The sequence below is a fragment of the Amblyomma americanum genome, chromosome 1 (assembly GCF_052857255.1).
Source record: "Amblyomma americanum isolate KBUSLIRL-KWMA chromosome 1, ASM5285725v1, whole genome shotgun sequence".
NCBI classification, from domain to species: domain Eukaryota; kingdom Metazoa; phylum Arthropoda; class Arachnida; order Ixodida; family Ixodidae; genus Amblyomma; species Amblyomma americanum.
This window is the reverse complement of record NC_135497.1, coordinates 351,867,097-351,894,690: the sequence shown is the minus strand read 5'-3', so window position 1 is coordinate 351,894,690 and position 27,594 is coordinate 351,867,097. Positions and strand designations below refer to the sequence as shown.

General features: G+C 46.6%; 1 protein-coding gene across 1 annotated transcript; it reads right to left on the bottom strand.

The window, feature by feature from the left end:
• Window positions 1-4,252: 4,252 nt before the first annotated feature.
• On the bottom strand, window positions 4,253-27,534 carry Rack1 (Receptor of activated protein kinase C 1). Its single transcript, XM_077649988.1, has 6 exons — window positions 27,310-27,534; window positions 26,921-27,092; window positions 24,850-24,994; window positions 20,213-20,422; window positions 19,260-19,400; window positions 4,253-4,471 (listed from the first exon to the last, which is right to left on the bottom strand). The coding sequence occupies exons 1-6, from the start codon at window positions 27,416-27,418 to the stop codon at window positions 4,292-4,294; spliced, it is 957 nt and encodes a 318-aa protein (XP_077506114.1). The 5' UTR covers window positions 27,419-27,534; the 3' UTR covers window positions 4,253-4,291.
• Window positions 27,535-27,594: the final 60 nt, after the last annotated feature.

The window sequence follows — 27,594 nt, the reverse complement described above, 5'->3', positions numbered from 1 at the left end:
TTCGGGCGCAGTGGGGCCGTGCGGGCACGCAGGAATCACGTGGTGAGCGGCGAACAACGCAGCGCACATGGTAGTGGTAGTGGTTTTATTAAAAATAATAGTAAAAAGGAAGGAAAAGATTTTTTGCTAGCCCCGGCATCTGCCATCGATACTGAGGCACCTGAGCTGGGGCAGCGGAAATAAAGGACAGCAGGCAGAATGGAGAAATGAAATGAAAGAGGTGAGGGGACAGGAATAGAGGACAGGGGGAGAAGTAATATGTACAACGCAGCGCACATCGAAAGCGCGTTCACCACGAAGCTTGCGGCTTGCTGCAAAACTTTCGAGCTGTGAATCGACAATCCCACAACGTCCACTGCGCATTGCTCTGTGCATTGCTCCGTGCTGCCGTCAATACTCAAGCCGCTTCTTCGTCCGTGACCTCATCCGCTGCGACTGCGTCCCTCTGCGTCCTCAATCTGAGCGTGGTAGGCAGCGATGATACGCAGGCCAACGCAGCCAACGCCCCAGCGCTACGTTCGTACTGCACGCCCTACTCATACCATGTTGGTTGCCAGACTTCGCAGCGCCCGCTGAAGTTTGCTGAGAATGAGAGAGGGTAACCTCGCCTTTCGGTTTAAAATTGAAAATTGGTTTTGGGGGAAAGGAAATGGCGCAGTACCTGTCTCACATATTGGCTGACACCTGAACCGCGTCCAAAGGCAAGGGATAAAGGAGGGGCTGAGAGATAATATAATAATAGAGGTGTCGTAGTGGAGGGCTCTGGAATAATTTCGACCACCTGGGGATCTTTAGACATCGCACAGCACACGGGCGCCTTAGCGTTTCGCCTCCAGGTTATGAAATTCTCCTGCTATGACTGGCAGGCTGGCAGCTTGCTGATTTCGGCTCAGTCGGTTCTCCAATCCAGCCTTGTCCGTATTGATTGCCTTTTTTGAAAAATAGTATTATGTGGGATGGCAAGAAATAGCTAACCGTTTGGAGAGGAAGGTTGAGAAACAAAATTCTAGATGGTAATTTGAACTCTTTAGCCGAAATATTTGGAGCATCTTAGGAGGCTCATCGCCATGACCCCTGCAGCAGAAATATTTTGTGGTCGATCCCGTATGCAGTTTCTGTCTGCTGTTTGTACTGACATTTCGTAATGTGGTTTTGCTCCTTCGTCTGTTTTCATTTGGAGGTGATGTTAGTGGCACAGTAACTCACATATACAGTATTGTGCATTTTTATCGTGAAGACTTTCAAAAATTTCCCGCCTCAACCGCTGTCTCATTTGCTCTGAAACTGCACACAGAGCTTGCGTATTATGGTAACTTTTGTATCGTAGCAACTTTGACAGCAGAGCCGTGCACGATGCGAAAACGTAATCGTCTACGTAGAGATCGGCGAACCAAAACCCGCAGACGACGTTTTTTCGCTGAATGGCGGCAGTGGCGCCATCTGTTTTCGGCAGTCGAAAGCGTCGCGACAAGGCCGCCGAGGCGAGCGTTGCAAGAAGCGCGGGCCCTTTGAATATCCTGTTCCGGCCGTTTCGTCTGCTTCAACTGAAGAGCTTACAACATTTTCGGCTAATTGAGTGGAAAAAATTATCAGAACTGATTTAACGAGGCTTTACTTTTCAAAGAATATTGTTTGCAACGCCCGTCTCGGCTGTCGTGACGCTTTCCACTGCCGAAAATAGATGGCGCCACTGCCGCACTTCAGCAAAAAAACGTCGTCTGCGGGTTTTGGTTCGCAATAATTTCGACCACCTGGGGATCTTTAACGTGCACTGACATCGCACAGCACACGGGCGCCTTAGCGTTTTTCCTCCATAAAAACGCAGCCGCCGCGGTCGGGTTCGAACCCGGGAACTCCGGATCAGTAGCCGAGCGCCCTAACCACTGAGCCACCGCGGCGGGTCGAAATTATTCCGGAGCCCTCCACTCCGGCACCTCCTCCTTCTTTCACTCCCTCCTTTATCCCTTCCCTTACGGCGCGGTTCAGGTGTCCAAAGATATATGAGACAGATACTGCGCCATTTCCTTTCCCCAAAAAACCAATTATTATTATTATTATTATTATTATTATTATTATTATTTTGGTTCGCCGATCTCTACGTAGACCATTACGTTTTCGCATCATGCACGGCTTAACTCAGTAAGTACCGTTGTCAAACTTGCTACGATACAAAAGTTACCATAATACGCAAGCTCTGTGTGCAGTTTCACCGCAAATGAGCCAGCGGTTGAGGCGGGGAAATTTTTGAGTCTTCACGATAAAAACGCACAATACTATTGTAGCACTTTTTGTGCGATTTTTAGAGTCTAGCTGAGCAGCAGTACATGATTGTCGATTATTAATAAGTTCATATGATTAAGTTTGGCTGCATTACAGGCGCGAATTAAATTTTCATCGATATGAGTATGGAATCGCTAGTTCGCAATTCTGCCGCAAAAACTCCGAAACTTGCCAACTCAGCATAGTAAAGTGCGACAAACACTTTGATCTGTAATTTTTTGCGCGTTCACATTCTTGTTCTTTCGGCACTCACCCGAAAGCGGAAAGAAACTACTTTAGCGACCCAAACAGTGACGCTATATTCCGTGCCTACACGAGCGTGGCCCTTACCCTCATAAATACGGTATGTGTATTTATTACGCGCTGATCTTAAGACACAACTGAAAACAAAAAATCAGCTGTTGGTAACGCTGGCCACGGTCCATGGCGTAATGTAACTGCAATTACCAATTACAAAAGTGATCATAGTTTGGGAAAGAAATTTTGGGAAAGGAAATGGCGCAGTATCTCTCATATATCGTTGGACACCTGAACCGCGCCGTAAGGGAAGGGATAGAGGGAGTGAAAGAAAGGAAGAGTGGTGCCGTAGTGGAGGGCTCCGGAATAATTTCGACCACCTGGGGATCTTTAACGTGCACTGACATCGCACAGCACACGGGCGCCTTAGCGTTTTGCCTCCATAAAAACGCAGCCGCCGCGGTCGGGTTCGAACCCGGGAACTCCGGATCAGTACCCGAGCGCCCTAATAACAGTTATCAAAATCAACTTTTTAATGAGGCTGTATCAATGAAGCCAGAAAGATAAAAACCCTTGAGCCTACGATTTTGACCCGCGATTGGCTGCTTTAGGTAAACAGAAAAGTTTTACCAGCGTTCTCCATTTTCTCACGGAGGAATTCTGTTCGGTGGTGCTGAATGTGGGTGGAGCTTTACTGCAGATTTCATTGTATCCATAGTACGTTAGTCCACCTGCAGCGTACGTTGGTCACATATGCGGTAAAAAGAGGCAGTGTAGCTGTTTGAAGCGGCAGCCAGGGGGTCGTTTGAGCTTTATAATGCAGTCCGAATTAGCGCTCAAAATTTATTTTTGACTAGCGGGGGAAAACGCTTTTATCGGGTGAGCAGACAGTTGCCAAGGAGAATTTTGCGGTTATTCATCCACTTTGCGCATAATGTCCGAGAACTGAAGGTACAATTGTGGAGTTCTTGCCATTCATATCGCCATTTAGCAGTCACGTTGTGGCCAGAAAGCAGTTTAATCCAGACTAGAATGGACTGAAGCGTCCGTTTACTGCAAACGTACGCCTTAAAATATAACCAATATGATTCGTATCAGTTCAAAGCACTGCACTTTTTTTTTATGCAGCTGTAATACACTACGCTGGTCGAATGAACAAAACTCCGAACAGGAATGCATTGATGACACGGTGTCCTGGCATCAACCGAGTACGTCGCTGTGGAACAGACGGGTCACTGGGCTCAAACACGTTATCAACCTGCAGAATGCACTTAACCACTGCTCTTTGAACTCTTTACGTGTGTGCTGTTTGGAATGTTCGCAAATCCAAGAATAAGAGAATGTGCTCATTTCTGACGCGCATCTTACGCTCCTAACCACTGTGATTGCACGCGCCGCACAGAGCGATCACCGGCTCGCAGCTTCAGGAAGAGTCCGCATGGCGCCGCAACCGTCGCTGGAACGACCGAATCTTGTACGCTCCACCCCCAGCAGACTACGCACCATACAGCTTACGTACTGCATGGCTACGCATACAAGCTGTTAATATTTCACGTACTACTGGCGTTGCTCAATGTCTGCCACACTCCCACTACAGGCATGGTTGGTTTCTCCATACCTCTTGCAAGTATGCACAACTCCAAGGGCTTGGTCAAGCACATGCCTCAATGGCCACTGCATTTGTACTCACGACGAGAAATAATTAAAAGCACTACTTCCAGGATGCACAAGCACATAGCCACATATCAGTTCTTTATTTGGAATTTGTGGTAGCTCAGCGAGTGGTGCCAACAGACACCTGCCAGACCCTGATCAGGTTGTCCGTGTAGCCAGCAAACAGAGTCTGGCCATCAGCCGACCACGCCATGGAGATGCACTGGGGCAGCTCTGCCTTGGCATTGGTTGTCATCACTTCTGGTCGCAGCTCATCCACCAGGCTCTTGCCTTCCAGATCCTGTGTGATTAACAAAAGCAGCAAATAACAGACAGCAGTCAGTTACTAAAACAGCACAGTGCAAGGTTTGATATTGTGACAAGAGGTTCCACACAGGCAACACACTTGGCTCAGAGAGCTTATAACTAAGGAAGCCATATTAGCCTTTTACTTGCCAATGTTCCAAAAGTGGAATATACGAAACGCGATTTTATTTTTTTCGCATACTCACTGATACTTGTAGAAAACATAATAGCAATTTTATATTTTTGTTCTCAACCTATTTAGAAGCTTTGGATAAATGCACACAAACAGGCATATTTTGCATTCCTTCAGCACCATATGTTTGTTGAATTATTTCGCAGGAGAAATGTAATGTTGCAATGAGCAAAGCAGAACTAAAATATCGGCATATGGTTAGGTATTACTGGGCAAAAAATTAAAAACAATAAAGACACTCTAGTTTTCAGTTTTTAAGAGTTATGCAAATGTTCCATTTTTGGAACACTGCAGCGTAGACTCGCGCATGCATTTCGCCGTGTTTTTCTTTCTCGGCATGTTGATGGCGCCCTCAAGGTGTCGTTTGGCACAGACTTGAACACTATCTTTCCTTGGCATTATTTTGATTTTGCGTTTTTGTGTGGCATGTGGAAGGAGCAGCATTCAACTGCAGTGCATAGCCGCATCAATCCTTGTGAATGTAAGTAGAAAACGACTTCGCGGCTAGTTTTATATTGTAGTACCATACTTCTCAACGCATTAACTCTCGATGTAGGTCATGGCACAACGCTTCCTCACACTGGAATCTGCAATTGACCTTCTCTACAGCCTTCTCGATGACGAATGTGAAGGTGCATCTATATGCCAACTGCTGCCTGATGAAGATGGCAATATTACTGACGAGGAGGACGTGAACGAAAATGACTTTTCTGAAGATGTTCCCGATGTTTGTGGGCACTTTAAGTTATGCAGTTCTGCGATGAAGGCGTTGATTCGTCTACTGCATGTTCGAGTCCTGAGCCACGATGAAAGAAACCAGCGTGGAGGCAGTCAACTGCTGTAAAAGGGCACAAGTCTTCAAACAAGGCTGGAAAAATCAGCCGTGGCTTAGCTCTGCTATGCCAGGATATATATAGCGTGAGCTACGCCGAGCTGCTGAGCATCAATTGCAGCTGAGCTCTCCTTCTACATGGCTATACCGCACTGGCAAACGCCCCACTATATGTATACCCCCAGATACCTCTGCGCATGCGCGCAAAATGAGAGGCGCTATCAAGCGGCTCCGGCCCAGCGTCAGACTTGGCTACTGCGCAATGGAGGCGCACAGCTGGGCACACGCCGGCGCCAGTGCGCCTGCCGTGGCTATAAGTCACTTCTCTGGAATGCGCCGAGCAGCGAGGCGCGCGAGGCGGCGGCTCTGGCGCGCCGTGTGACGCCACTGCTCCCCGTGCATGCGCAGCACAGCTCTCCAGCAACCATGTGAAACTGCTCAACCTCGGCCAGTGTAGCTCACGCTACAAAAAATTGATGATGGCAAAAAGGACTATCAATAGTGGTATCGATATTAATCCTACCCATAGTACTATCGATAGAAACGTCGATAGCACCAACACTAATACCGATAGCACTGTCAATAATACTTTTTGAACTGTCCCAGGTACCTTTTAAACTGAATTTCCCCACTTTTGCGCCTCAATTTAAAGTGATAGTCATTTTATTTAAGGGGGGACGTCGGTCTTTGGGACCAAAAAATCGACTTTTCAATTTGGTCATAGTTGGATATGTCTCATTTTTCAACTTAAAGAGAGATGCAAGTGAAAAAAAACGCGATTTTTTTGAAAATTTTCATTTTTCTGTTTTAAAATTTTTAGGCATTCAGCTACCTTGTCTCGAGAAATGAAAGCGATATTCGCACCAAAAATTAGTAAATAATGTCTCTGAATGAGTGATGGTCCGCGGAGAAACCAAAAATATCCCCGAAAGTTGCCCATATTTGCGCGCCTGCCATGCAAAGCACCTACGCCGCACGCCATGGCGATCGCTTGGCGGAGATAGGCAGAGCCTTATTCTCGCCCATGAAACGGCTGCCAGTTTCGTATTTTCGGCAACAAATAATAAGAAAAGCTCATTTTGCCGTCGCCTTCAAGACTCTCTTCGATCACGTGGTGCGATTCCGCTGCCGCCATTGGCTCCGGGCGACCGGTTTGTGCAGCGAAGACTATGCACAGGTTCTGCTGCTTCTTTCCCTGTTGCGTGCTTCGCGAGACTGCCATGATCACTTCTGCGTCTTTTGGTGTAATCACGGTCAGTCTGAAAAAGCGCAATGTTCACGTGCAAAAGTTCCGTACCAAATATAAATTCAAAGGGAGGAGGCGCAAGTCGACGCCGAAAACGGTTTGCGAGAAGAGCGTCCTGAAGCCTCCTAGGCCCAACAACGGCAGCGGCTCCGACGAGATAGACTCCGCCGTGCACTTTGTTAGTGCATCTAAGAAGATTGGTCTCTTCAAAAACGAAGTAAGAAGATGTGACAGCTCGGCCAGCGCGGTCATTTGTGACATTGATGCACTAACGGTGCTCATAAAAGCGGCGGAGTGCTCCGTTTGTCGAGAGTGCCAAATGTGCGTCCGGGAGTCGCCCCGAAAGCGCAAGGGACTTTCATCGTACCTAAAACTCTGCTGCGGAAACAGTGAGTGCCCCGGATCAGTTCTATCGTCATACACCCTGAAGCATGCAGCGGCAAGCGGAAACGTCAGCGCGGACGTGGTGGCAAGCGGAGACACAAGCGCAGCGAAGTTACGCGAGCGGTAGCTCGCGCGACAGCTTTGCTGTAAATGTGAAGGCTGTCGTAGCCGCTTGCGGAATCGGTGCTGGCTACGATCAACTCATGCGGTTGTGCACGATCATCAGCCTTCCAAAACCGTTGCACCAGAAGTCCTTCCATGCAATAGCAAAGAAGGTGCATTCCGGCGCCGTGAACGCTGCCACAAAAAATCTTGACAAGGCCCGAGAAATCGACTCAAATTGGCGGTGCAGAGGCTGCTGTTATGTACGACGGCACTTGGCAGAAGAGGGGCCATAGAAGTCTCAATGGTGGGGGCACCGTTGTGGCCCTTGACAGAGGCCTGTGCCTCGATTTTGAAGTATAATTTTTGCCTTGCATGCAGTCGGCACAAAGTACTGAGCAGTGAAGAAGAGATTTGGCAAGCGTTCCATCTCCCCGTGTGCAAGAAAAATGTAGAATGCTCATCGCATCGAATGGAGAAGGAGGCAGCACTTCGTATTTGGCAGAGAACGCTGTCATATGAGACGCCACTACGTTTCACAAAGTTTTTGAGTGATGGAGATAGTAAGGCATATATACAGCTGTCTCCGAGGCTCAAGTGTATGGTGCTACAACCATAGAGAAAGAGGACTGCACAAATCATGTTGCGAAGCGCCTAGGAACAGCCCTCCGGCAACTGAAGACCACTTCCATGCGGAGAAAAGCTGAACGACCCAACAATACAAAAGCTGCAGACCTACTATCAGATAGCAATAACTCACAACAGGGGTGATCTTCGTGCAATGTACTGCAGTATTTGGGCTTCGTATTTCCATTATTGCTCTAGTGCTGGGGCTAGTAGCCATAAGTTGTGTCCGGAGGGTGAATCATCATGGTGTAAACACAAGCAAGCGGAAGCTCTTGGACAGCCTCCACCTGCCCACACACCCCTCTTGACGAAAGCTCAAGGCAAGGCGCTGCTGCCTACATACAAGCGGCTTACAGAGGACAAGCTGCTGGCTCGTTGCATTCGAGGGAAAACTCAAAATGCAGCAGAGAGTCTGAAACAAAAATTGGTTTCTGTGCCTGAAGTTTGCATCTCGGACTGCTGTCGAGACAGCCACAGCCATTGTGGTCTTGTGGTTCAATAGTGGTCACACAAGCTTCGAACAAGTATTGGAAGAGCTTGGAGTTGTTCCACCTAAGAAACTTCTTGTGCTCAGTGAGTGTAAAGACAAGGTGCGCATCCAAAAGATGTCTGAACGGCAGACTGCTGAAGCACGAGCTCATCGCTGCAGCATGGCGAAGAAGGCTCGGGTTGAGGACTCTACTGCAAGGCCCATGAGGGAGTGACCTATGGTGCTGGGGAGTTCTATTAATGGGATATGATTGCTGCATAGCTCATGCCTCTTCCTTCCAAATTTCATGCAGTTTCAGCATCTTTTGGTCTAATACAGAGTTTTCAAACTTTGAAATGCGTTTTTCTCCTTTTGCAATTTTGAGCAAATTTTCAAGTTTGTGCACAGGGCTTTTTGTACTTCCCCTTTTCATAGCGCAATGAAACTTGGCACGTATATTCTTTAGAATGTGTAGCTTGCAGGTATCTATTCACAATTTCATTATCTTTGATGCAAGTTTACAAAGATTTGATACAACAGTAATCAGCCCCAGAAAAATAGCGGTACAAATGATAATTTTTTCCTTTATACTACGAAATTCCATGACCAAATTTTGGTTAATTATCTGCATTCTACAGTTAGCAAGCTGCAAAATGAGCTATTGCTCTTCGTTCTAATACTACGAAATTCCATGACCAAATTTTGGTTAGTTATCTGCATTCTACAGTTAGCAAGCTGCAAAATGAGCTACTGCTCCTCGTTCTCAGTGAAAAATTTCTATGCAAAACCATGTGTGCAAAAAGGCCTTTGTTTTATGCTTGTTAGCAACACTGAGCAAAAAGTATACATGCTACAAAAAGACATATTTCTGAAGAGAGCAGAAAAAATAGCATAAGCACACGAAGTTTTGTTGTTCTGGGTCAATTATTAAAGAAAATTTTTTCGAGTAGCATCTCCCCTTAATTTCAAGTTTTATGGCTGAATACCGTGTAGTTTACGAGAAATCGACACGCAAAGATGCAATTTTAACATGAGAGCTCACGTAAATCCGTTAGAAAATGCCCGTTTTGCGTCGCGTACCGCGTCAAAAGTAGCCGGCGCAGCTAGGCAACTTTGGTCTCGTTTGAAAGAGAAAAGCCTCAGCTTTCTTTCCCGCCACAACGAAAGGTCTACTGCGATTGGTCACCGAAAAAGACAGAAAAAAAATAATAAAATGCGGAAATGCTATTGGACCTCACGTGGCGAAATTCAAGCGCCTCATTGGCCGGAGCCTTTTTTTGAACGCTCCGCGCTCGTACTGCGACGTCATTTTGAAAAAGACCACGGTGGCGTGAAACCGTATCACAAGTTCGCAGCGTGCATAAGTTTGGGAAAAAACGTAAAAAAGGCCGCAGAAAGCAAGCGGAAGACACAAGTTCGTCTGCAGTGATGTCAACCAGCAGCAGCGGAGTGCCTGAGCGTGGACCAGCGGATGACGCGACCATGGCAGCCGTTCCGGCGCTCGTTCCGAGTGCGGTGCATATCGCAGCTGCAGCGGATGACGGAGACCCGGAGGATGGTTTTACTTCACAAGCAGTGATCAGAAGAGGGAATAACGAGGCACAGGAGTGCAATTCAGCGGTCGTGATAAGCGCTTCTCTACCAGCTTCGGCGTCCGCCTTCGACACAGAGCAAATCGCAGGCTCGGGGGAGATTGGCAGCAACGGTTCAGAGTAGACACATTTCTGCACAGCGCTGATCACGAGGATTGTGAAGCACGCCGATGATAACATCACCAGTTTGGCAGCAACTTCTGCAACCTAGCGCAAGATGTGGACGCTAGCGAACGAGCATGTAGGCGCCAACCCGCCATTGACTGCGGAGCTCCCGATGTGGTCGTAGATTTGGTGGCGATCGACAGACTGCTTCACAATACAGTGTGCACCTCGAAATCAATTTTGCAGCTTGCTAAGCGGCGGCAACGGCAAAAATGTGATTCAGACTATTCACTATGCGCCTTTTAAGCTGTTGATTTCGTTTTTCTCAGTCTCATTTTCTGCACCACCCTACACACTGCTGACAAGCTTTTCCCGGCTTTGGTTCGCGCGATTTTCACCATTCTTGTTTTATTTTAAAGCTGAATGATTCAAGCTTGCAATAAAACCATTAACAGAACTCTTAATAAAATGTGACAATATTAAACAGCATAAAGAAAAATCACCTTTTTCCTCGCCGCTTTTATGTGAACTTCAAAAAAATTGTAACTTTGGTTGCAGAAGGGCTAGAACAACGGAAGTACCCTTATTGCAAGCATTAATACTAGAATCCACTGGGATAAAAATTATTAGCAGCCAATTTTTTCAAAAAGTTGTCAGAATAATTTTAGCAAAATTCTTGAATAACAAACGACATAATACACACAAAAATGGACACCATATTTGAAATCAGCACACTAAGATAAATAATAGCTGAAGTTTTCATTTTGCTAAGTCCAATATTAAAATTTTTTTTCTCTAAGACCCTCTTCCCCCCTTAACTCTGGCAAGCTCTCACAACCCCGACAGTTATCTTTAAAATTGGTTAACTTGTACACAGCTCGGCGTGTAGAATAAAAATGCACTAGGCTTGCACAGTGCATGTGCCATGCTATCATGAGCCACAGCAATTAACGTTCGTTCTTGCGTCGTCTTGTTGCATTCTTAGTCATGCCATTGAGTGCCTTCGTTACGATATGGTATATTGCTATTTTATGCTGTGTCGTGTGTTCACTTGTATGACCTGTATATATTATTGCTTTTTTGCGTCTTTTTCCCTGAATGTCACTTTAAGAATTGTACTCCCTGATATGTTCATTCTTTGTGTATTTTACTTTCTAGTATTAATGCCTTACGTTAAGTTTTACTCATGTTATTTCCTTAAGTGTACCTTTGTGGCCTTTCATTACAACAGTTGTTCCTGTTTCATGTTTTTATCTTGGTAGTAATGTTGATGAGCCCTGTATTGAGGTGTATCTTTTGTATACCACTTTAGAAGGCTGCTTACTCTGTAACCCCCTTTACACAATGCCCCCATGGGGCCTGTAAGGTATTTTAAATAAATTTATTTAGGACTGCTTCCTGTGATTTTTTGCTTATATTTTACATTTTACCTAGCTGGTATATCAAGATGACCTTCTTATTTGTTGTTCCATTGGAAATACTTCCGAGGTTTGAGCAATAAACCACTGCTACGCTTACAACCTCACCGCCGACGAAATATTTGATAAGCATCACCATACATTAGCACAAGGTAGATAAGACCGCGCATCTTCTAGACAAATATGCTGCAGTGAGGGTGCGACAGTTCAATAAACAAAGATTGCACAGCTCAAAATTGTGCAGCAGTATTTTCCCGTTATGCATCAAGCCATGCATATATACTTGTAAAGAACAGTTTCCGTGCCATTCACGTGCCGCAGCCTCCAACTCTGCACGTAGCGAGCCAAAAATTTACCCCGATGCCCTTAGCCTTTAATGCCACGACTATGGGTAAACCCAATTTTCTTTTACGTGTTTTCTACACGTTTTTGATAAATCTTTTCCCAAAAACCAATCTGAATGACATCCTGTTGAACTAAATTCGTAGTAAAGATGTTAAGGGGGGACACGGCTCTTTGGCACCGTTCAATCTTAATTTTCGTGTTAGTCGCACCATTCCGCATCTGTATGTAAATTTTCATCATTATACCCCACGTAATTAAGAAGTTATAGCGATTTAAAAATGCAGTACCACACCCACTGCCCTTTAAATTGTGGACAAACGACACCCAATTTCGATCACCCGGCGCATCGAAACTACGCGCTCTACCGCGGCCATTTTGTCTCGTTCGAAAGCGCGGGCTTTCAGCTTATTTTTTTCTTTCGAGCAGCAACCCTGTACATGCCACTTTGGCCAAATAAACGAGGAAAAAAAAAAACAAATAGCGGCGCGCGCTGCTATTGGCCGGTTTAGGCACGTGATCCGGTTGGTTCCGGCAAGCTAGCCATGGAAAGCGGACGCCCGGCGACGCCATTTTGTCTTTCTGCCGACCACGCTAGTGCAACGCGAGAACCATGCCAGGAGGCGCGAAGAAGTACCGCTCTGTGCACAAGTTCGGGCGAAAGCGTGCAAAAGGAAAAAAACATGTTAATGATGCGACATTGTTGCATACTATGCAACAAGCAAGCGCCAGTAGTACGGGATTGCGTGACGGTCACATTGCGGGTGGCGATGCTTCTCTGTCTCCACTGGATAATGGCGGTGTTCTTCGTGCCGATTGTAGTCGCCTACGAATTGACACCGCGCCTGTCACTAACAGTGACATAACTCAAGCGAGTGCCCGTGAGCAGCCCTTGATAGACTGGAATCGACGCCGGCGATGGCACGAAAGACCGCGCTGTTCGACGATGCAAGTGGTGCGTCCACAGGATCAGACGCAGACGGAACAGCCTCCTATGCAATAATTGACCTCAGCGTTGCGAACGTCCTCCTGGATGCTGTGCGGTGCAAAACGTGTCGCGGATGCGCGAGGTTGATTACCAGCGACCAGAGCTATGGCCTCGCCGTGAAACTGATCGTGCTATGTGAACACTGTGGCGAGATTGCGGCCGAGTGGAACTCGCGGAGGGTTGACGGTGAGAAAAAGTGCAATCCTTTCGAGCTCAATATTCTTGCTAGTCAAGCAATGCTGTCGACCGGTAACGCCCAGGCAGCAATGAACGATATCTTTTCGGCAATGGGATTGTCGCGGCGTGGCATGCACAACAAGACGTTTCAACGGCACTTGAAAAACACACTGCAACCTGCTGCTACTCGAGCAGCCGCGGCAGCTATGGCACAGGCCGCGCAGGCAGTGGCGAAAGCATATGATGACGTGTTTTGGACACAGGGGGAACATTGCCGTGTTACGACGGCACATGGATGACTTGCGGGCACTCGTCACATATAGGCGTCGGTGCCATAGTGGAACTCTTCACTGGTTATGTGCTCGATTACGTGGTGCTGTCAAACTTTTGTCTGGGCTGCGAAACTGGCCCAAAGCCGAACACTGACGGCTATGAACTCTGGAGATCCTGACAAGAGTGCCAAAAGAACACCAACTGCAAGGCTGGCCAAATAGAGGTAGAGGCAGGCAAAATTCTATTTGAGAGGTCTCTACAGCGCCACAACATGTGCTACACAACGATGTTATGCGATGGGGACAGTCTCACGTTTAATGCCCTTCAAGATGCTAAAATCTATGGCTACATTGAAGTAGTCAAGGAGGATTGCATAAACCATGTGCACAAGTGTATGGGAGCAGCTTTGCGCAACCTCTTGCAGAGGCACAAGGGTGCAGAAAAACAGTCTTGGTGGCAGAGAAAGGCTCACAGCTGATCTAGTTGACAAGCTAGCTATATATTATGGCCGAGCGCTAAGGTCAAATGTAGGTAATGTGGAAGAGAGCCGTGATGGCAAAATATTACGACATCACGTCTACTGATGACTGCCCCAATCACACTGTGTCCCACTGGTGAGCAGTCTTGGTGCCGCCACAACACTGCAAAAGCAAAAGAGGAGCCCGAGCCGAAGCATAAGTACAGTCTGCCAAGCGATGTGGCTGAAGCTCTTTTGCCCGTGTACAGTCGCTTATCAGAGAAGAGCCTGCTGCAGAGGTGCATTCAAGGGAAGACCCACAATTCAAATGAGAGCTTCCACTCGATCATCTGGACTTTGATCCACAAAGAGCAGCATTCGTCACTGTTTGCTGTGGAAGCAGCCACAGCAGAAGCTGTGCTGCGCTTCAATGCCGGCTGCAAGCATACAGCAACAGCAATTCTGCAAGAATGCAACGCAAACGTGCCAGCAACTGTCTCCAGGAGAGCTGAAGAAAAGGACTTGCACCAACACACGCGTTCTGGGAAGAAGCGGGCGGCTTCGCTTGGCTAAAGCGGAAAAAAAGAAGCACCGCGACAGCATGCACCCCGACTATGCTCCTGGTGCATTTTGAAAGCATGCGAAGGTCTTTGGGTTTTCTTTCCTGATTAAATATGCTGTGAGGCTTCAGTGCTTCTCAATCCCCCAATTTTGGTGGTGTTGCATTTTTGAAAGATTAATATCTCCGGTCCTGTTCTTGCTATTGCTATAATTTTTTTTTTTGCTAGAAAGGGAACCTTGTGAGTCACATGACACCAAGGTAAATGCAATGACCGCAAGAAAAAATTTACTGAGAAGGTTATCTGTCTTGGGTACCCAAATGGACCTTTCCTTTCAAAAGTTTCCTACTGCTTAACTAAGGCTGAAATTGGCATAAGCCATTAATTTTTGCTTTAGTTCACTTTCCACTAGTTTCTGATCATGTTGACATATCATTGACATAATTTACATGTACATACTGTGAGATGTTTTTTTCTCGTTTTCTCAAAACTGCAATTTTGGAGGAGCGATATCTCTTAAACTATTTGTGCTATAGCTTTCATTCTTGTTCTGTTAGAAAGAAAACCTCTTGGACAGTGCATTAAGACTAAAATATGTTCAGTTATTACACGGCAACATTTACAAAATTATCTTGGGCTTTTTGTCACAAAAGTTTGACAAGGTTTAACTTTGGTTGAAATTTTTCTAGCACATTAATTATTGTCTTGTTGCACTGTATGATCCTTCTACAGTGAAAGCTCGTTAATTCGAACCTCGATAATTCGAACTACTATACCTGGTCCGGTCAAGCTCCATACAGATCTGTGTATAAAAAAGTCCATTAATTAGAAAGAGAGTTGGTTCTGCTACAGATAATTCGAACTACGCGCCGCCCCGTCTGGGCGGGTTGGCACACAGCACGTGGCCAAAAAAAAGCGCCTCCGCGTACTTCAAGGCTGCGCACGTGCTAAACGGGGACAGAAGACCAAACCAGATAAAACCGTAGAAGAGTGGGTAAAGCCTAAATGGCGCAATCACCAGCGCTGCGGCCGGCGGCGTGGGAGGGTAGGGGTTGGCGAACGCGGTGTCGGCTGCCTAACCCTTTTTCAGCACAGCCTCCGAAACTTGGAACTACCGTATTTACTCGCGTAATGGACCCGCCCCCCACTTTTGTCGGCCAGAATTTACTTCTTTGTTATCCAGCCTAGCGAGTTCCTCAATTTTCGCTTCCGTCCGCAGCGCAGACCTTGGCAGCGCGCCAAGATGCTGTCCGGGCAGTGTTCAGCACGTTATCGTTATCTCGCCGCGGGCTAGCACAAAATTGTCAGATCTCGTCAAACTGAACGATGCTAAACACTAGCGGCATGAACACGTCTGACCACGTGCGCTTGTTGATACGGAATGAGGGACAGATATATGAAATCTCGACCCTTCCAAAAAAATCTGTTGGAAACTTTTTCCCGCGTAATGAACCCTCCCCCAAACTGATGTCAACATTTCTGGGAAAAGTCGGTCCATTACGCGAGTAAATACGGTAAATATTCGTTAGATTCAAGCCCTGTTAATTCATAAATACGGATAAGTACTGTCGGCGTGGCCCCAGCCAATGCCCATGAACGGCTATGACTTCAGATGGGCGCTACAAATTACGTGCGAAAGACTTTTTTTTTCCTTTGCAAGTGTCGTCCACCCTTCCACCCATCGTCGCCAACGGAACCGCGTGGTCAGCCGCGATCATGACGCGCCAGCTTTTAGCATGTTCGCTGCAAAAGGCGCTTGCTGCTATCGCGCATTCCAATGATTGAGTGGCATTAGACGGCGTCCGCCCCAATCGCCCATGGCACAATAAGGCGAACATAGTGAAAACGAGGCTTGCACAAATGGACAAGCGCTAGCACACTGCCAAGTTCGCTCCCCCCTCCCCCTCCCCGCTATCTAAGAGCTAACATCAAAAGGTCCCTGCGTAGCTTGGCGCACTACCAAGAGATGCGTTGTGAACCTAAGGGTGCGAAACGGAGGGAAGACTGACGCTTTTTTTTTTCTTTCAAATTCTTGGGCAAAAATCGGGGGTGGGTGCACGGGTTCCTTATGCGGCTGGGTTCGCCTGGGTTCGTTATGGAGTAAATAAGGTACATATACCGTAATGCAAATGGTCCTTGTCAGTTTTTTCGAGGCCATTCGATAATTCGAACATCGGATAATTCGAACTTTTTTCCCGGTCCCGTGAAGTTCGAATTAAGGAGCTTTTACTATAGATCACTCTGGCAGGTCTATTCTCATCATGCCATAGTGTGTTTAGTAATTAGCTCAGCTCCAAACGAGTAACATGAATTAGGTGAAATTTTGAAAACTATTTCATCTACAAGAAAACTAACCAGATATTTGAAATCAGCATGCAAAAATATACAAATGGTGCAAGTTTCAACCAGATCCACCCGTAAATAAGGAAAAAAGTTCTAAGAGGGGTGTCCCCCCTTAAAAAGGTTCTTCCTTCGAGGTGCTCGCTTATCTGGCATTGGACATGTAGCCGACAGCCAGACTATGGACGAGCGATGACAAACGAAGAAACAACACTTGAAAAACTACAGAAACAACAGGGGCTGCACACTCAGCTACCGAAGCTGACACAAATTAACTCTCGTTCTCGGCGCTTTTATCTCAGCCACCAGTGCATAATCACTTCGGACTGTCTGAGGGTTCGCTCCTTTCCTTGGTTGCTATCGCCATCCTCGCACTCCTTCCGGTGCAGTTGTCCTTGCTTTTGCCGGTATGCCCGGAGAGCAGACACACTCTAGCGATGTGACCTGCTCCGTGGCATTCAAAGCAGCCGCTCCATTTTCCCTGGTTGTTCACATCACGCTCCTTCGTGTGCTCGAGCGCTGTCACCGGACATCACACAGCTGCACCTGTACCTTTCGCATCTTCAAATGTGTCTAGCTCGCTGGTTAGCTCATTAGGTTTGAACCACTTCTTACCCTCACGAAGCCGGATGTAGTCTAGTCCTTCGACGCTAAGGCCAGCTTTCATGCGGTCTGCTACTACTAAAGAAACAATTTCTTTTGTTTCCACCTTTCTGGACTGGAAGTAATAGTCAAAGTATGTGCGCGTACAGGAGGCAGACTGCATCCACGCCTCGCCTTTCCTTTTGAGCGCCTTCTCAAAGCGCTCCAGCTACTGTGCCAGGGTCAGCTTCAGCTCGTTCAGTACTGCGGCCTTCCCCGCGTCATAGCTATTGCATTCCTCGGCTCCTAGTCCCTGCAGGAGGTATCTCACCCGTTAGGTCAGCGCTGGCATGATGAGGCACACGCGACTGTCGTCTGGCACATTGTACGAAACGAACATTCTTTCTACCTCAGCGGAACCATAACGGTATGTCCACATCATCGGGCAGGTTGAGACCCTTCAGAATTTTAGCGCACTGAGTGACCGGGTCTAAGCCTGATCGCATGTACCCATCAGCATCTTGACCAGTGGTGCTCTGTCTACCATTTGCCGACCTCGAATGGGAATTTTGCAGGGCGATGCACTTATCAGCCTCAGTCTGTCTTCTCCAGGTTTCTTCTGCCTTACTATCGACAGTTTCTCTATCGATAGTAAATTTTCCGATAGTTTTGCACCACTAACGAGAAGGCACCTCTCGGGCTGAGGATTGTTAGCAATATGGCATCTGTCTTGGCCGCCCCTGAACCCCTGAAAAGCACGAAGTCTACTTCGACAACTTTTTCACTTCGCATGGTCTCCTGACAAAACTGGCTGACCAGGGGATTCGAGCGACGGGGACTGTACGAGATACAAGAACTCGTGGTTGTCCACTGAAGAGCTAGAAAGACATCGGAAGTGAGGAAAGAGGTTCTTTCCACTACAAGTGTGACGGGGGTGGTCTACACATGCAGGTGGAATGACAATGCAGTAGTCAGTTTCTTCAAACCACCTCGGCCACGAGCCTCTTGGAACTGAAAAACGCTTCTCATGACACGCAAACAAAAAGGTAGACATTCCTCAACCATATTTGATCAAAAGATACAATGAAGGCATGGGGGAATAGATGTTCTCGACCGCCTCCTCGGAAGTTATCGCCAAAGACTTCGAAGCAAAGAATGGTGGTGGAACCCTTTCAGCAATGGTCTGAACATGGCTGTCGTCGCAGGATGGCTCCCTCACTGAGAGCTTCACAAAGGAGCTGTTGCCGCCACGACTCACATAGCATTTCGGCGGAACATCATGTCCTTGCTGCACCTCAAGCAGAGAATCACTGTGTGGCCTGGACCTCGGATTCATCCCAGACGGGAGGATAGGAAAACTGATGGCCACTACATCATCTCAGCAACTCAGGGGAGGTGTGCAGAGTGCAAGAAAAACACGACGAACCAGTGTCAGCAGTGCAAAAAGTGCCTGCATACAAAATGCTTTGCAGCATACCATGGCTTGTGAAGTGTTCACTGACCTACAGCAAGTAGGATGAAAAAAAATTTTTGCAAGCATTGTTACAAACATTTATACTTTTGAAAGGCCTCTGATGACACTAATAATTATTCTTCTGTTAACATGAGTAAGCAATCCCCATGTAACAGTCAATAAAGGTTGTTCCAGACAAAATTTGTTTTTCATGTGGGAAAAAACGTGCAAAAAAACCTACTAAGTCTATGCGAATGCGGCTGTATTTTTTATCATAGTTAATTCAGAAGACCAATGCAAATTATCAATATCAATTTCAGTTTTTGGGTACTGCTTCACAGTGCGGCACTTAAAAGGTTAAATTGAATGCTTTTGCGTGCAAGGTCAACGGTGCAACCCTCATATTTGCAGGACACAATGGTCAACAGAGGCCTCCAGGAGGCTGTCAGTCAGTATCATAATCACAGGGCACACCGTAACTCTCTAAACATCACCTTTAGCATGCAACAAAAGTCCAGCTGGTTGATTAACAACAGACTACAAGACTAACTTGGCTGCATAACTAGGACAGCAGCCCCAGGTTCGAGCCACCAGTTATGAAGTTACAGACGGCAAACCAACGTCGACCAGCTGACAAACTCACCCAGATACGGATGGCAGCACCAGTGGCCACACACAGCCAGTAGCGGTTGGGGCTGAAGCAGAGGTCATTAATGATGTCCTGGTGATCCAGCGTGTAGAGGCGCTTGCTCTCATTCAGGTCCCAGAGCATTGCCTGGCAATCCTACATACATCAAAAACATCTTTGGAGGGAACACTGTGTACCACTCCAAAGCAAAGGTTCTGTTGACAGCACAGCCCTCATATTTGCAGGACACTATGGTCATCAATAGCCTCCAAAAAGGCATTCAGTCAGTGTAATAATCATAGGGCTTGAATATGCGCAGCAGATAGTGCTCAGAATGAAACAGTGGCCATTCAGCAATTGTCGTACCTTGGCTTCCATGATGGAACCTTGATATATCACTAGCTAAAAGAGCCAGCAGCTTCTTTGAGACTGTTAGCCAGTGCTTCAACACACCGTATTTACTCGCATATAACCTGCACCAAAATTTGAAGTAAATACGGTACCCCACAGGGCAAAGAATACAAATGTCACACCTGAATGCTCTTCCTTAGTGCCACAGATCAATACCACACATTCAACAGCCTTGCCAGCAATGGGTGGTAGCCAATATGTAACATTACATGATCAGGCAATCTGTATGCTGCTTCAGCTGCCTTTTTTTTTTTCAAAGCATACGCAAGCACACACACTATCAGTACAAGCAGTTGTACCAAGGTCAATTTGCATGCTTTGTTCCAGGACTGAACCATGCAAATACTGAAACAAAAAGGGAAAGGGCAAGGACAGAAACATATTCCCACAAACTTTTGCATGTCACAAGGGACATCAAAAATGGTGATCCCCCAATGCCCTAAATAAGGTTTCAGCATTCTAGTTCTGCCACTCAGAGTACAAGATCACCTCGTCTGCAATACCTAAAAAGAACCAAATTTCAGCCTTCCAGTCACAGGCAAAGCTAAGAATCATACCTTCCCACCAGAGGCACACAGTGAGCCATCAGGTGACACAGTCACGGTGTTCAAGTAGCCCTTGTGGTCTTCATCATGTGCTTTCTTCAGCTTGCAGTTGGTCAGGTTCCACACCTTCACCTCAGAGTCCCAGCCACAAGAGACAATGATTGGGTTGCTGTTGTTGGGCGAGAAGCGCACACAGGACACCCAATCGTTGTGAGCATTCTCCTGCAAAAAATGCAAACAAATGCATGAAATGTTCAGCACAATGAACAAGTCACTCTCTACTTAGCTTTCTCATAAACCTTTCACATGCAGTCCACTGCTCTTGTCAAACACTGTGTTTAGACAAAAATTATTCAATTACTAGGTAGCCTCTCCACTGCGTGCACACTTTTAACGTCAGCCAAGGCATGGGTGAACAACATGCAATAATTGACCTCTTACGATGCAAAGTATGGCTTCTTGCAGCACTCTAAGACAGCCCACACCAACGCTTCCCCCCACGTACTTCCAAACTGGCAGATTCTGCCTGCTCTTCACAGCCAGCTGTATGCATGGATAGGACAGAATTCCAGAGCGAACGAGTCAAATCAGCTCATACACAAAAGCTTGGTGTTAAGCTCTAGAAACATTCCGGAAGTGCACGGCGAGTGCAAGATGACAACCACAGCAACAAAAGAAACAGGACGGCACATGAGCACTTTGGCAAGCCTTCATGTGCCGTCCTCTTTGTTCCTGCAGTTGCTGTTTTGCACAGATCACACAGTTCCAAGCAGGAGGCCAACTAACCCAGCAAACGGCCACACCTGTGGAAGTGTCAAGAAAGCATTTTTAGCCCAGAAAAACATTCACACCAGCCAAGTAACCAATGCAGCCACCCACCCCTAAAACAACCAGACATTAAATGCCACACCATCCACAAGTGCAAAGGTTATGCAAATTTTAAATACTTCAGCTTAGTGTATTCAAACACTATTCCACCAGAGTTAAAAAATTGGCAGTGGCTTAGCTCGGCTATGCCAGGATATACATAGCAAGAGGTACATTTCCCTGGCTAAGCTTGTTGTGGTCACTGTATGTTTAGCAATGAGAGACATTGGGTATACACATCTTTTATTCATTCTGCTTGACAGAGACAAAGACTGCCCGATGATCTGTGAAGTAGCATACCACAGTCTCAATTTTGTCTATACAGTATTTTGATTTGGTAGTCTCTCTCTGGTATACAAGGTCTATAGTAGTTCCCCCACTGTGTAGTCTGGACGTAAGGGTCCGAAGCTAAAGTCAACCTTTTCTTTCATACACTGACTAAGAGAGTCCTGTTCAAATCCCCCAAAGTCACAACTGTGAAACCGTGCCGTAGGCTAGTATACACATGGCAACCATATCAATCGTCTGCTTGACAGATGTTCCCGGTGCCACATAAAGACTCCTAGGATGATAATGCCGCTCTCCAGAAACCAAACAGAGCAGGCTTCGTCATTATTCACCGCGATCGCAGGGAGATGTCTGATGGCGGTGATACTTGTTTCACGTACACACAAGGCTCCAGCGTTATTTGGTTCAAGCCAACTGCCAGGCGGCAACCTCAGGATCGGAAGAGTTAACCTTCTCTTGTCTATATCGCCGTTTAGCAGTGGCTGGACTCTCCTTCTCTACACGCATGTCAAACTTGCGATACAGACGCCCACTAAACCTCCGCCTTTTATACGCAATGCTGCGCATGCGACGCGCGGTCTGGGTGATAGAGCGGCATGCGGCGACAAAGAACGCGGCGCAGCTGTGGGGTCTCTCTGGTTACCATGGTTTCGGCGCATGCGCACAACTGCTCATCTGCGTGAAGTCACGCTCGGCTCCGACGGTGGAGCGGGTGCGCAGCTGCGGCGACGGTGAAGAGCACGCCACACCTTGCTCTTCTCCGGTTGCCATGGTAACGGCACGTGCAAAACTGGCCTCTCCAATGCACCGCAAAATGCTAGACTGGTAGCCCAGAGTAGCTCTCGCTACAAAAAGCTTGCAACGTACACCAGAAAAACGCAGGCCCACAACAGGCACTATGTCAATACAGTGTATATGGTATGCACCACTAACAGCTGCATTGCAGCTTGTGCAGCGCTCCAATGCAGGTAGCCATGCTTGTAGTGTGTGTAGATGGCGAACTCTGACACTATCAGCCTGCTTTCTTTGCAAGTTGCATTTCGATTCCCACCTTGATTGTGTGCATGTCGTCACTGCACGAAGCTGCACTGTAAACACTGGTCAGGAAGCTATTTTATTGCTGCTAAAGAAGATGCACAGCCTAGAACCTGCCACGGTTTGGGATATTCTCATTCCAAAACCAAGGCTTGAAGAGTAGTATAAGAGAGCAGTGCTTTTGCTGAAGCAGACAGCAGCTTGGCTGCAACACGTTAGCAAGGGCAAAACTTTTCAACTCCCCGCTGCATCTGCAGTCCACACTGCATAACAGGTGAATTAACAAAAATCTGGTGGGGGCACACTGCACATGCTGAATCAGACGCCTTGCTACCAGATCAGATAAAGCACAACGCCTGGTTGCCAATCCAGCTTGTGAATTTGGAGCACTGCACTGTCACAGACCTAGACTGCATCGTCCAGGATGCAGCAAAGGAAAACAGAAGGGCAGGTCATCCAGGCAGCTTCTGCCTAGATGGCCACCACTCCAGCAGGAAGTAAAACGGATGTGCGAAGTGGTCACCCTACATGCAGTCAAGATGCAACTCATCCAAAAAGTATGCAGACTGCCCCAAAACTAAAATCTGAACTACAACGTACAAGCTCATGTACACAGCACAGCTCAAGAATAAAGGTTCCATAGAGATAAAGGTTCCACGAGTCATGCAGTGCGCATTAACCAATGCCACTTCTCTTTCGAGCACTGTCCTGCAGTTACATTTTTCGGAACTGGGATGAACTCAATTAACCGCATATCTTCAGCAAATTTCACAACTGGCTGGAGTGGCCATAAACAATCCAACAGTGTTTACAATAAAACTGTTGTGCATGGCTGTTACCAGCCAAATCTCGACCTGCAATATAAATGCAACTCGCAAAGAAAGCACGCATACAATGCCAGAGCTTGCCTGCCACGTACACAAGCATGGCAGCCAGACCAAGAGAAACAAACTCCAGGACCGCAAAACAGTTTTGCAGCACACACTAATAGGAATCACTATGAAAATTATAACCTTCAATCAATGCATTACAATCCTTGAACAAATTTAGCTTCGTATCCACACCGATAAGGCAGTTTCATTGCACCGCGCCATGCTACATTTTCCTTCAGAGAAAACCTCTGAATTTAGATTTAGATAAATGCAAAGAAAAGAAACTACTGAACTAGGTAAATCACAGGTTCTGGGCTCCAAGGACACTTCACTAGTACTAAAGATTTGTATCATGTAAAGGCCTGAAAGGAAGAAAAGGCACCAAACTTTTCACACACTGCAGAAACTAATAGAATCCTCTGCAAGCCAAAAAGCTTCGAACGCAGATGCAAGAATAATGCAGCCGAATTGTGCTTCAATATTAGCTGCATACATGAATCTGTTTGCATGAAAAATCAACTGCAAGTCAACAGTAAGTGTGGCTTAAGCATCCCTTATTCATCCCTAAATTTGGTGCCCCATGATATTACAGTACAGCAACTGATGGAAACAACCACCAGCAGCAGGCACAGTCAACGAAAAGAATATAAGCCAGCATGTTCCAATGCCTCAAACTATTACCTCTCTGACCAGATTCTTGCAGTGTAGGAAATTATCTGCAATTAAAAACTATTGTGAAAGGCCAATTATGACGAAGCGTAAGCATGATGCGTGCAACCAGCAGTAACAGTAAGAGCAGTAACTAAAGCACTGTACTGACCCCAAGCAAGACTCGTAAGGGCTTGCATCGACATCATTGTGGCTACCACGTTGCAGACCAAGGGCACGGCAAAAACCTACACTTCACTTATCGCCCCTAGCCCCAACCTGAGTGGAAGTATTTTTTTTTGCAACAGTACAACTACCATAACAGAATCTCTCCTGCAGCCATGACATTTTCTTCTAGCAGTGACAAAAAATACTACCTACCATGCTTCCTGTGACAGTGCCTTCACAAATTAAGTTGATCATGAACACACGAAATAATATTAAACTGCAGACCACTCTCTGCAACCACATACCACCAGCCTAATGGTTCGCGCTCCAACACGGCAGCCATTTCAAAACTGTGTAGCCACAAAAAATGGTTAAAGAAAAGCACTGCTGTATGTCAGCTCACAATAAAAAGAATGCCTAAGCTCAAATTTTGTTTACGCAGTATGACAGCAGAAGACTGGAGTCTATGCAAAAAGAGCACAGACAAAATTCAGACCATCAAACACAAATGGGTCAGACATTATTAGAGAATGTAGTGCCATTGCTCTATCATGGGCTCTACCAGCCCAAAACGCTGTTAACGTTATAACAAGGTCCACTAGCAACAGGATGAAGTGTGGCAGGTTTCTTACAGTGTACTCTATGTGCCGAAAGCACTTCTTATGTAATAGTTATCAAACATACAAAACCGTTACTGAAAAGAATAGTGCAAAATATGTACACTATTCTTCACAGCTACATAAATCTAGTATACCACAATGCATCACGTACAATAGTGTACTTGCACTGTGCCAGCGTGTTCCACAGCTTGATGGACTTGTCCCGAGAGCCAGAAACAATCTGGCGGTTGTCAGCAGAGAACGCCACACTCAGGACATCCTTGTGGTGGTCTTCAAAGCGACGAGTTGTACGTCCACTGCAAAGAATTTCATGCCTTTCAGAGGCGCCTCGCAGCAGGCGTAAAACAGCAAATGAGACTTTCGTACTGCTCTCATTGAAATGCTGATATCACTGCCAGTCATCAGCTAATACATGCATAATCACAGAGCAGTGGGGAGACATGCCATGTATACCCAGCAAATGAGGGAAAGCCCACAAGAAGGCCGTAAAAGGGTGCCTGAAAGCACTTTGTCCCCACACTAATTTCCAGGCAGTAACGTCATAAAAAAGGGTCACTGCTGTCTCGACCCATCAGCTATTCTAGTGGCTATTTTATGCAGTCATGCACAGGAAGTTGCAGTAGTCATGCAGTCATTGTACCATATAAAATGCACCCCTGCTACATGCTCCTGTGCATGAGACACCACGGAACAAATGGCATTTGTCTCTGTTGTCCTTGAGTGCTCTCAGAGAATGCTTCACGTAAAGTTGAGGAGAGAACAATGACCACGCTTCCGTGTTCAAAATCTTACCTCGTGTTTCACAACAGGAATAGAGGGGTTTGCTGCCTTTATCCGCAACTGCACAAGCAGCATTTACTAGTGCAAATATCAAACAACCATTCATTCTTGCTAGGTAACATGCCAGAAGAGTGACCATTGAAGCGTGGTCCAATTATAGTGTTCGCAACTGCACACACAAAGTCGACAGACTCTCTGCCTGCAGCATTTCGTAGCAATCATTGATGTGTGCACAGAGTTTTGAACGTGGCAAACGCTCCACTATTACAATCGTGCTGCACTCTGCCGTGCAGGAATAGTCTGATACAACTCAAACGCAGCAGCAACTGCCCCCTCCAGCAAATAGTGTGTACTAATTGTCACGACGTCACGGTTAATCCAATCACATGTGCCAGCGCCTTCAAAGTCTCAACAGCAGGTGCAAAGGGATTCAGAACCTACAGTAGCAGGGATTAACCATGACGGCCAGCAGACGCCATTGGCTGGAAGGATAAATACAATCACATGCTATCCAAAGACAGCCATTGCTAGGTCACCGCCAACATTTACACTGTTTGACAATACCATTCAACATGAGCAGCCAATGCAGATTCAACGAAAACGGGAATCACGGGAAATATGTGCGTATTAATGAGTAAAATTCAAACCCCCTGTAAGTTTACGCTTTTTAGCGTGGGACAATTTGCCAGCATATGCACATATCAACCAAGGAACTAAGCCTTTCTTAAGCACAGGACAGCTTACGAGACTTTTAGGACATCTCCCTGCTTAAAAAAAAACGTCGCCCAGGATTACTACACCAGTAAAGCTGCAAAAGCGCAGCAACATCTCTGTACAAAACACAACTGGAAAACACGCCGATTTTAGTGCAATTGTGCTTTTGCGCTTATTTAATTTGAATGCCATCAAACTAGCCAGCTTTCCATCCCAGTAACTCGTTATTAAATACCATCAAACTAGCCAGCTTTCCATCCCAGTAACTCGTTATTAAGCCCAAGTAAAACATGCAAACACTGGTGTGAGAAGGCAACGAAATTGCCCAGGAACAAATCTGAAGCAATAAGGACGTAACAAGTCATCTCAGGCTCCCGCACTAAAGCGCCAGATGGCCCTCTAGTATTGTACCGAAGTATGCAACTCGTGTCCAGCAGTGCTGGGCGCCATGGCAAGCGACAGCGACGGCCCTGCTCGTCGCCGTCGCTTTGCTCACTTGCTTTTGCGCGTGCCCACAAGGCATAAGTGCCTACGACTATTCCGCGAAATCGAATTCAATTCCTCGATGCAAAACGATTCAAGATCTCAATCACAGCTGAACGTTCGGGAAAAGCATGAAGCCCTCCAATGACAGACGTTGCTACAGACCAGCACGGAAACCGCGACACGAAACATGAAACGCCAAGGCATCGGAGTCCACATTCCGAGGGTCAAACCGATCCACTTACACGATCAAATCCCACAGCCGCAGCGTCTTGTCCCACGAACACGACAAAGCATACTGGCCGTCCGACGACATCACGACATCGGTCACAAAGTGACCGTGTCCCTTGAGGCGCCTCTTCGGAATACCGTAGCTCGTCTCATCTTTGGTGAGCTCCCACAGAATAAGCGTCTTGTCTGCGAACACGTTGCAATCATTACGCACTATCAGTCTTTGGTCTGCAGCCAACAAGCAAGTAGACCACAAATATATTACCGCGAGCAACCTGAAGCAAACATGTTCTTATTGCTTTGCTTTAAAATTATCACAAACGTGCGGTCTATTGTCTTTTAGGTTGCAACCATATCATGCAGCACCGGCACCTGAACAGAAATGGCATGGCGTCATACGTACCCCGCGACGCGGACAGCACCGTCTCAGGAAATTTCGGGTTTGTTGCAATTCGAGTTACCCAGCCATTGTGACCCCTAAGGGCTCCCTTCAACTCCAACTGCTCAGACATTTTTAAAAAGTTGCTCCCGTAAGGTGATGACGACGGATTTCAGAACCCCAGTAAGAAGTTCCTACTCCTCGGCTTCCACCACAGAGCGAGAAAGGACCGCACTCCCGGAATCACGACTGAAATATGGCAAAATAAATTTATCATTTTACTACGCAAAAAAATACTTTATAATTTTT

What these genes read in the sequence shown, in the direction of transcription:
- Rack1 (XM_077649988.1), bottom strand. Translation starts at nt 27,418, where the DNA reads ATGTCTGAGCAGTTGGAGTTGAAGGGAGCCCTTAGGGGTCACAATGGC. An exon ending in GGTGCTGTCCGCGTCGCGGG is followed by an intron (nt 27,093 to 27,309) that starts GTACGTATGACG and finishes ACGTGTTCGCAG; the next exon opens with ACAAGACGCTTATTCTGTGG. An exon ending in TGTGTGCCTCTGGTGGGAAG is followed by an intron (nt 19,401 to 20,212) that starts GTATGATTCTTA and finishes TGATGTATGTAG; the next exon opens with GATTGCCAGGCAATGCTCTG.